Raw genomic sequence first — 10,348 nt, forward strand, 5'->3', positions numbered from 1 at the left:
CCAGGCTCCCCCTCACGTATCCTAACCCCAAATAACGTTCACTTTGAAACCAATTGGAAGAATGAGAGATCTACAGTGAATATCCATAATTTCTTGGTAATTGATGGTAACTACCTTTCCAGAAACTGTCATCCTCATAAATTGGAAGTATATTCTTTACTTACCAGAATTTACCTACTCAGAATGGATGACAAAGGTCACGAAAATTAATGATTGTTTTTATGTTATAATTTATGCCTGCATTGCAAAAGGCACGAAATATACCGTGCATTTAGCTCCAGGAATTTAGGTTGCTAAAACTGGACATTACCCAATTTACGTCATCCCCACATATATAAACGGAAACTTCATCCTTCGGAGTGTGAAACTTGGATGTGCTGTTTCCACCGAGACATCGCGGACCCTTTTCAAAGTGATTTCGGAGTTGTTTCCCGTGCAAAGATCCCGGCTGGCTGCGTGCTTGGCAACAAGGAGTTTAGGTGTGTCCACTGTGCCAGTGTTGGCAGTCGATTAACTTAACATCTCTTGTCGTCTGCCGACAGTAGGCAACACCATCTGCCTCCAAGGCCACAGTAAGTACAATTTGCTATTATTATTTTCCAAGGATAGTTTGCGAAGGTTTTGTCAGTTTGTTGTTTCGTAAACAAAGTATCCATTGAATCGATTTATTGTTTTTCTCTTTAATCCCCGACAGTTTACTTTGAATGAGCATCGACATATGGAAAATAAACTTTCTTTGGTGAACGAAACATCAGTCATTGCCAATTTGTCGATATCTCTGTTTTCTTCTTCTCACATATGCCTTGTAAATCTTCTGACTCACAAAATTGTACGACAGATATGTATATTTTATATCTATTCAGATAGGTAGATAACAAACAAGACTATCTTTTTTAGGTAATTGTGAAAGAAAGAGGTGCGAGGTGGTGTTCCATTGTTTCGTACCTTCTATGCCAAGGCAGATTACTGTGCCCCTTCGATCCCATTGATCTTACCTTCATGTAACCCACTCTGCCACCTTCTCAGCCCCCCCTCACCCCCACCCCCACCCCCACTGCTTGTACATGGCTCACCTTTCCCTGCATGGCTGTGGCTTCTTCTTCTTCTTCTTTGTTCATAGGCTGCAACTCCCACATTCACTCATATGTACATGAGTGGACTTTTACGTGCATGACTATTTTTACCCCACCATGTAGGCAGCCATACTCCATTTTTGGGGGTGTGCATGCTGGGTATATGTTCTTGTTTCCATAACCCACAGAACGCTGACATGGATTTCAGGATCTTCATCGTGCGTATTTGATCTTCTGCTTGTGTATACACATGAAGCGGGTTCAGGCACTATAGTAGGTCTGCACATAAATGTCCAATCCCATTCAAACTGACGTACTCTCAACTTTTGTAGAATTGGTTTATAAGGTACATATATTCTTCTGAGGAAACAAAACACAGGATCAGTTGCTCTGATACATGTAAGGAGGAAGGAAGCCTGCGCACAGTCTGATGCTCTTTCTGTGATAGCATTCTTTGTTGGGTAATGCAGGGAATGTCTGGGACTGCCAAGCATATGCATGCTCTTGTATATTTGTATTTGTATGTCATTACACATATGACTTTCATGTCATGATGATGGTAGTTATGTTTTTTGTTCATGGTGATGATATGACAATGGTTATATATGATCAATGTTAAAGATCTTGCTGTTGATTTAGGTTCAGGTTCAGGTTAGGGGCGATACCAAGCATTGCAGCCTTGCAGCTTTATACGCCCCGTCAGTTTTCACTATTTTGTGTGTGTGTGTGTGTGGTCAGGTACTCCCAAGCCCAGGCTCACCTTTCACCATCAAAGTCAAACATTATTTCCTTTATAATGACTGTGAACTTGCACTAACTTTGGCAGTATGCTTTGAATCAGCAGATCAAGAAAGACCATCATGGCTGCATGTGGTATCAACGAGCACAAGGAGGGCTGCCGCAAGCAGCGTGTTCTGGATAGAGCTGCCAATGCCAGGAAAGCGATGATGGTCAGTTAGTTACAGCTAGCTTTCTCCTTTTATTTGTTTAACTGATTGAAACATTTCTAACTGCAGCAAAGTGACTCGGTACAATGACAAGACTAGAATATATATATACTTGTATATATATATATTTATCACACACGCAGAGAATTGTTTACGTGTTGGGAATGTCTTAATGCAGGAAATCACCACACACATACATGCATGCTCATTTACATGATTCTTTTACTTCGTGCATGTGTGTGTATTTGTGAGCTCTTTTCATGGATGTAGGCCAAATTGGAAGAACAAGGCATGTGTGAAATCTCAATCCTTGGGTAATGAAGTTCTTAGCTCTGCCATGGTTAGATTGACAAATGCTTTTTTTTTTTAATCAAAAACAAAAAAAGACGTATGTAGAATGCAGTGTGTGTCTACATTTTAATACATCAGCAAATGCTTAATCATTAAACACACATACACTCACAGATGCAGACACACAAATGCAGACACAGACAGACACACAGACACATATATTCAGACACAGACACACAGACACACACAGACATGGACACACACACACACACACACACACACACACACACACACACACACACACACACACACACACACACACACACAGAGAGAGAGAGAGGAGAGAGAGAACATACAACAAAGTGTTATCATAAGGAAATATGAATATGTAGACACACACAGAAATGTATTCAGTTTGTCCCCTTTCTCATCAGTACTTGTTTCCACTTGCAGGAAGGTTCTGCTGGGAGGGACAACCTGGCCCCCATGCCGGTGCCCAGAGAGGACCCCGATGCCCCAGGCTATATGCGAAAGATGGGCAGCCCTCCAGGCATCACCGGCTTTGAGTTGACCGGCTCCTACAACAAGGGCAATGGACCAGCGGCACAGGGTGATGGCTTTGACAGCCACAACTCCACTGCAATTGACAGGTGAGAGGGAGTGGGGGATGGGGGGGTTAGGGGTTGGGGGGGGGGAGGAGGGGGGACAGAAACGGTTGATGTGTGTGGTTGAAAATCGTTAAATGTGTGTGAGAGCCTGTTTGCTATGCATGTTGTGTGTTTGCAGTTTTAGTGTACATGTTATTTATTTTGTTGTAACTGTTTTTGTTTGTTTTTAAGTTGTGTGCTTTTGTTCCGTCTCTCCACTCTGACTCTCTCAATCTGTGTCTCTGTCTGTCTGTTCCTCTCTCTCTCTCTGTCTGCCTCTGCCTGTCTGTCTGCCTCTGTCTGTCTGTCTGTCTCTGTCTGTCTGTCTGTCTGTCTGTTCCTCTCTCTCTCTGTCTCTGTCTGTCTCTGTCTGTCTGTCTGTTCCTCTCTCTCTCTCTCTCTCTCTCTCTCTCTCTCATTTCTTTGGAAACATTGTATTGAATGTAAGATTTTAGGTTTTTTTCCCTCTTACTCATATAACATAGTTGTGATGACTGAATCTTTTTAAGGTTTGTATTGTTTGTTTTGGATGCAGGTGATACAAGATGATGATAGATGTGACATTTGTAATGGAGTTCAGCTGTGTTGTCTTTTCTTTGGGAATGTTACTGTTCGGATCAAAACAACGACAGTTTCTCTTTCGACATTTGATTGGCGTTCTTTTTTTTATGTATTTTTTCTACTCTCTGTCTCTCTCTGTGTTCATCTGTGACTCTATCAAATTGAAGAGAAACAACCATTTAAAGAAATAAGACTCACCAACTTCAGAACTTTATGCCGTGTTCCAGCAAGCACAGATCTGGACTGGGGTCTGCAATTACATACATGTGCAGTAAACAATGGAAACAAGCTCAGTTTTAAAAGAATCATCAAAAGAATCCTGTGCATATCCACCCTAAGTCTGGATTCTGTCACTTTAAACCCACCACTACAAGGAAACGGATTTTGTGACTCTGAAATACTGTAGGTTCTAGTTGAACGCATACAGACCCTCATTGATCAGTCTTGGCGTGTGGTTCCACTGACCACAATAGAAGAGTTTGGTCATGGAGTTCATGGAAACAAGGTAGCATATTGATTTGTCATTCATCATTCACGGAGTTATGCCACTGAGCTGGTGGGTGGCTTAAAGTTCTTGGAGAGTGGGTGGCTGTGGGTTTCGTGGGTCACGTGCTGTGTGGAGCAAGTTGTGGATACGGCTAGTCTGCTTGTTGGCTTTTTGTTGTTGGCTATTTGTTGTTGTTGTTGTCATTGTTTATTTATTCATTTCTCTGTGTTTATTGTGTATCTGTTGTTGTTGTTTTTTTCTTTTCCTCAGTGTGTGTGTGTGCGTGTGTGTGCGTGCACGTGTGTGTGTGTGTGTGTGTGGGTGGGTGTGTCCATTTATAAATGCTTGGATATGTGCATATATTATATTCATGTGTATGTATATCAGAATCAGAATCAGAATCAATTTTAATGTCAATTAAACCTGAACAAGGTTTATAAGACACACATGTATATGTGTGTGTGTCTGTACTGATGTGAAATGTAAATCTTGTGTTTCTGATGTAATCTGTTTTACTAAGTACCACATTTATGTGAAATTTCTTATCAACCTTCAGGAAAAAGATGTTTATTTGCATAAAAAAAACTCTGGTGAAAAGATGTAATTGTTCATGACAGATGAGGTAAAAAAAAAAAAAAAATTTTAAATTAACAGCCTCTTCCATTCCCATGTAAAATCTAACTGGATATTTCAATAGTTTCTTGAAAGCTGCGAATGATATATTTAAATGTTGCAGGCTACGACGCGAACGTGTACGGGCACAACAACTGGTCGAATACTCAGCGAAAATACCAAACAGGTTATCGGTGAGTGACTCATCTCAGTGCGTGCAGCATCTCATGCGGTGCAGTTTCAGTTTGTTTCATTTAAATTCACAGAGATGTCATAGAGTGTGTACTGATCCATAATTTGCTACACCACATCTGCTTTTTGAAAAAAAAATCAAATAGAATATTTTAAGGGGAGTGCAGATGCCTTACCTATGCATAAATCCCAACACACTAGCTAGGCCTACTTCCCAACATTACCCAGTTTTATCTTCTTCTTTTTTACATGAAGATGAGGTTTGTTTGTTTCATTGTATTTATTGATTTTATATGACACTATAGCTGCTCCAGAAACATAAAGTTCTAATTACATGAAGGCAAGCAAGCAAGGAATTTGTAATCCTTATCAAATGATTATGAATTCCTATACTTTCCTGCTTTTCTTTTTCTGCTATCTTATCTCAAGGCCTGACTAAGCGCGTTGGGTTACGCTGCTGGTCAGGCATCTGCTTGGCAGATGTGGTGTAGCGTATATGGTTTGTCCGAACGCAGTGACGCCTCCTTGAGCAACTGAAACTGAAACTTGAAACAAATATAAGTAGTTGATTTTTTTTTAAAGCTGGTCTCAGATGTCAAGAAAGCATTTGATTTTCTTTCTTTCATTTATGATTAGAACATGCAGGCTCTTTTATGGTGTTTCTTTGGGTCTTTTTCATAGGTTTATTGCCAGCTTCATCCTACTTCTTGATTGTTTTGGCCAAATTGAATAACTGTTGGTGTTGACAGTGAAAGACATTGTGGTACATGATCACGGCTTTTGATTTTCTGTTTTTGTTGTTGTGGGGTATTTTTTATTTATCAGAAATTTTTCCGTGAAATATATTAAATCTTATGAGTATACACACACACACACACACACACACACACACACACTACTGTCTTCCTCCCATCTCAAAACCCATGATTCCTACATGTCCCTCCCCCTCTCTCCCTCCCTCAGAACCTTCCACCATTTCTTTCTCTGCCTCCACTCCTCTTCTGCACACCCACTCTTCATTGCACAAGCTCCATTACTGAACACCGTGGATATTATGTGATTCATTGCACAGGCCTAAAAAATTGTATGTTCATTGTTAAATCAGCACAGCAATTCAGCAGAAATCAAACACACACACACACACACACACACACACACACACACACACACACTTGTAAAACTCTCTCACTTATTGAGAGAAGGATAAAACCATAGAGCATGATATTCACACCCCACCACCCCTCACGTATCCTTAACCCCAAATAACGTCCACTTTGAAACCAGTTTGAATAATAATAATAATAATAATAATAATTATGGTATTTATATAGCGCTGGATCTTGTGCAGAGACAAATCAAAGCACTTTCGCACCAGTCATTCACACGCATGCATAACTCTAAAACTGTAGAAACTAAAGACAAGGAAGGGCAGGCAAGGGAGGCTATTTTGGGAAGAGGTGGGTTTTAAGGCCAGACTTGAAAGAGCTGAGTGTGGAGACTTGACGAAGCGAAAAAGGAAGTTCATTCCAATCGCAAGGTCCAGAAACAGAGAAAGAACGGCGGCCAACAGTCGAGTGTTTGAATCTGGGTATGCGTAAACAGAGTGGATCCAAAGCCGATCGTAGTGAGCGAGATGGAGTGTAGAGGTGAAGGCAGCCGCAGAGATAGGAAGGGGCAGTTTTGTGAATGCATCTATAACATAGAGTGCTGATCTTGTACTTTATTCGGTGTGAGACAGGGAGCCAGTGGAGATGTTGCAAAAGAGGAGTGATGTGTTCAGATTTTTTCTTTCTGAGGACGAGTCGGGCAGCAGAGTTTTGTATGCGCTGAAGGGACTGAATGGATGAAGCAGGCAGACCAGACAATAGAGAGTTACAGTAGTCAAGGCGAGAGAGAATGAGAGAAATGACAAGTCTAGATGTTGCGTCAGTGGACAGATATTTCCGGACGGCACTGATGCATTGCAGTTGACAGTAGCAGGACTGACATGTCTGACTGATAAATTTTTGCATGGACAGTGTATTGTCAAGGACAACACCGAGGTTCCTGACTGACGTGGAAAGAGGGATGGATGTACTGCCAAGTTTGATTGTGTCAATTGTGATGGAAGACAGTTTTTGTTTAGTTCCTATGATCATTGCTTCAGTTTTGTCTGCGTTCAATTGTAACTTATTTCGAGTCATCCAGTTTTGAATGAGAGATCTACAGTGAATATCCATAATTTCTTGGTAATTGATGGTAACTACCTTTCCAGAAACTGTCATCCTCATAAATGGAAGTGTATTCTTTACTTACCAGAATTTACCTACTCAAGAGTGGATGACAAAGGTAAAATTAATGATTGTTTTTATGTTATACTTCATGCCTGCATTGCAAAAGACATGAAATACACCGTGCATTTAGCTCCAGGAATTTAGGTTGCTAAAATTGGACATTACCCAATTTACGTCATCCTCACATATGTGAATGAAAACTTCATCCTTCCAAGTGTGAAACTTGGATGTGCTGTTTCCACTGAGACATCGTGGACCCTTTTCAAAGTGATTTCAGAGTTGTTTCCCACGCACAGCACACTGATACACAGAGACAGCGTGTACACTGAATAAAATTTCATAGGGGGACATGTATCAACATAGATCACACTGTCGAGTGGTTAAAGCGTTGGACTTTCAATCTGAGGGTCCCGGGTTCGAATTTCGGTGACGGCGCCTGGTGTGTAAAGGGTGGAGATTTTTCCGATCTCCTAGGTCAACATATGTGCAGACCTGCTTAGTGCCTGAACCCCCTTCATGTGTACACGCAAGCAGAAGATTAAATACGCACGTTAAAGATTCTGTAATCCATGTCAGCGTTTGGTGGGTTATGGAAACAAGAACATACCCAGCATGCACACCCCCGAAAGCGGAGTATGGCTGCCTACATGGCAGGGTAAAAACAGTCATACACGTCAAAGCCCACTCGTATACATACGAGTGAACATGGGAGTTGCAACCCATGAATGCAGAAGATCACACTGTTTAAAAAAACCAAAACAAAACAACAAATGCTTGTCATTTTCAGTCTGTCAACTACCAACAGCAGTGGTAAAGAAAGGACCATACCACCATCAAACGTGGCCTTGAGCACATTTCACACTGGTCAGCGCCATGAGCACGGGGAGGGAAGAGGGGTCTGCTGCAGAGAGTATGCTGTCGGCGCAACCTTCATCAGTCCATGTCCAGCTTCACCCTTCTTGACCATTCTTTGTCAGCTCAACTTCACCGTTAGTTTCGTTTTTCCTGTTCCACCCCCTATCCCCCTGTCCAGCATCTGTTTGCAGTGCTGTAAATGTGGTCTTTCCTGAGACAAAGCGTTAAAAATGAATGATTGATATATGTTTTGGGAACACTGAAAGTGTTCTTGTTTTTTTTTTCTGTAATCAAGACTCCTGTCATTTCATTTTTGTTATGTTTCAGTGTTTGTTCTGAAATGGAGCAAAAATTCTGTTTCTGAGATTTGATTTGATACTGTGGTTGTCAGAAATAGATACAAATACACACCATCTCTTATTCATTCATTCATTCAGTATTATTACTTCAGTTTGCCTTTTGTGTGCCTATAAAATACATAGAAATGTTTTGACATTACTCAGAGACCATTCCTGGTTTGTTTTGGTGCAAGAGTTTATCAGTATTATCGTGTGTTCTGTTTTTGGCTGTATTATTTATGCTGCTGTTTTGATTGTATCCTCTTACACTTTTTTTTTTATACCAGTAGTATTACTCTCTGTGATTCTGGCATTTAGATGCCATAAATCAAAAGCCTGTTTGCTGTAGCATTCACATGCTTTAAATACTTGAATATCTCTCTGTGTGAACTGCTCTGTTTTGTTTAATCATCACTGTCTTTGTGGTCTCCAGTTATCTTTGAGTGATCGATGACTGTTTTAAATCTGGAATAAAACACTGACCACCAGCTTGGGTTCTCTCATTCTGTCAACTGCTTCCAATGTCCATGTGTGCATGTGCATGCGTGTGTGTGTGCATGCGTCAAGTCAAGTCAAGATTTTATTTCATGATGGTAAATTGAATAAGCAACAATTGCTTTTTTACATCAAGCCATCAATGAAAATAATAATTAAAAAATAATTATAATAATTAATAAATAGAAATTAAAAAGATGGAAAAAAGGAGAAAATATAAGAAAAAATATAAGAGAAAATAGGAGAGAGAGAGAAGAAACAAGCAGATGAAGAGCAACAATAACAACAAAATGCATATATATATATATAGATATAGATAGATATACAAGAATATTGTGATAAAGAAATACACAATTGCATTTCCATTTCACAACCACACACACACACACACACACACACACACACACACACCACTGAATTCAAATTCTCGGACACAATTACACCATGCCCATCCCATCCACATGCACATGTACCCTCATATAGTGCAAAATCCTTGCCAACACAAGCATATACAAAACATTATGTGTGTGTGGGGGGGGGGGGGGTATGTGTATTTCTGTTTTTCCATTTGTAGTTAATATTCCTTTAGCATTTTGTGTTTTGTTAAGTGTCCTATTTTCTTTGTGTGTGTGTGTGCGTGTGTGTGCCTGCGCGTGTTTGTGTGTGTGTATGTGTGGGTATGTGTATTTCTGTTTTTCCATTTGTAGTTGATATTCCTTTAGCATTTTGTGTTATGTTAAGTGTCCTATCTTCTTTTCTTGTAAATGATTCTTTATCTGTTTGTTTGAGTGTGTGTGTGGGTATGGGTGTGGGTATCTGTGGAGTTATGGCCTAGAGGTAACGCGTCCGCCTAGGAAGCGAGAGAATCTGAGTGCGCTGGTTCGAATCACGGTTCAGCCGCCAATATTTTCTCCCCCTCCACTAGACCTTGAGTAGTGGTCTGGACGCTAGTCATTCGGATGAGACAATAAACCGAGGTCCCGTGTGCAGCATGCACTTAGCGCATGTAAAAGAACCCACAGCAACAAAAAGGTTGTTCCTGGCAAAATTCTGTAGAAAAATCCACATTGATAGGAAAAACAAATAAAACTGCATGCAGGAAAAAAAAAAAAAAAAAAGGGTGGCGCTGTAGTGTAGCGACACGCTCTCCCTGGGGAGAGCAGCCCGAATTTCACACAGAGAAATCTGTTGTGATAAAAAGAAATACAAAATACAAATAATGTAGTGTTTGTGAAGTTTTCTTGGGTTTGATTTCTGCCCTGGCCCTTTCTCCCCAGTCTGACTGGAAAATCAAACTACTCGTCTGGTCATTCGCATGAGACAATGAACTGAGGCCCCATGTGCAAAACGCACTAGGCACACAGAAAAAAAGAATCCATGGCGACAAAAGTAATCCCCTGGCAAAATTCTGTAGAAGAAATCCACTCTGATAGGACCACACAAGTGTATATACATGCACTCGAGGCCCGACAAGCACGTTTGGGTATGCTGCTGTCAGGTTTCTGCGTAGAAGATGTGGTGTAGTGTACATGGATATGTCTGAACACAGTAATGCCTACTTGAGAAACTGAAACACT

At 40.7% G+C, this 10,348-nt stretch overlaps 1 protein-coding gene across 2 annotated transcripts; it reads left to right on the plus strand.

Moving 5' to 3' along the window:
- The first annotated feature begins 434 nt into the window (after positions 1-434).
- LOC143293765 (uncharacterized) lies at positions 435-8,764 on the plus strand. 2 transcript variants are annotated; one of them, XM_076604998.1, is made up of 5 exons: positions 435-572; positions 1,915-2,023; positions 2,765-2,961; positions 4,743-4,812; positions 7,871-8,764. In XM_076604998.1, exons 2-5 carry the CDS (start codon positions 1,934-1,936, stop codon positions 7,895-7,897), a joined length of 384 nt encoding a protein of 127 aa, XP_076461113.1. In that variant the 5' UTR covers positions 435-572; positions 1,915-1,933; the 3' UTR covers positions 7,898-8,764. The 2 variants fall into 2 exon arrangements, with proteins under 2 accessions (XP_076461113.1, XP_076461104.1); XM_076604989.1 differs by having other exon boundaries at positions 1,918-2,023.
- The last annotated feature ends 1,584 nt before the right edge of the window (positions 8,765-10,348 follow it).

Source organism: Babylonia areolata, chromosome 1 (genome assembly GCF_041734735.1).
Source record: "Babylonia areolata isolate BAREFJ2019XMU chromosome 1, ASM4173473v1, whole genome shotgun sequence".
Classification (NCBI taxonomy): Eukaryota; Metazoa; Mollusca; class Gastropoda; order Neogastropoda; family Buccinidae; genus Babylonia; species Babylonia areolata.

Bases quoted from the DNA above. Each gene is read 5' to 3' on its own strand.
- LOC143293765 (XM_076604998.1), top strand. From the start codon at position 1,934: ATGGCTGCATGTGGTATCAACGAGCACAAGGAGGGCTGCCGCAAGCAG. The intron at 2,962-4,742 runs GTGAGAGGGAGT...TAAATGTTGCAG, and splicing joins AACTCCACTGCAATTGACAG to GCTACGACGCGAACGTGTAC. The intron at 4,813-7,870 runs GTGAGTGACTCA...TGTCATTTTCAG, and splicing joins AAATACCAAACAGGTTATCG to TCTGTCAACTACCAACAGCA.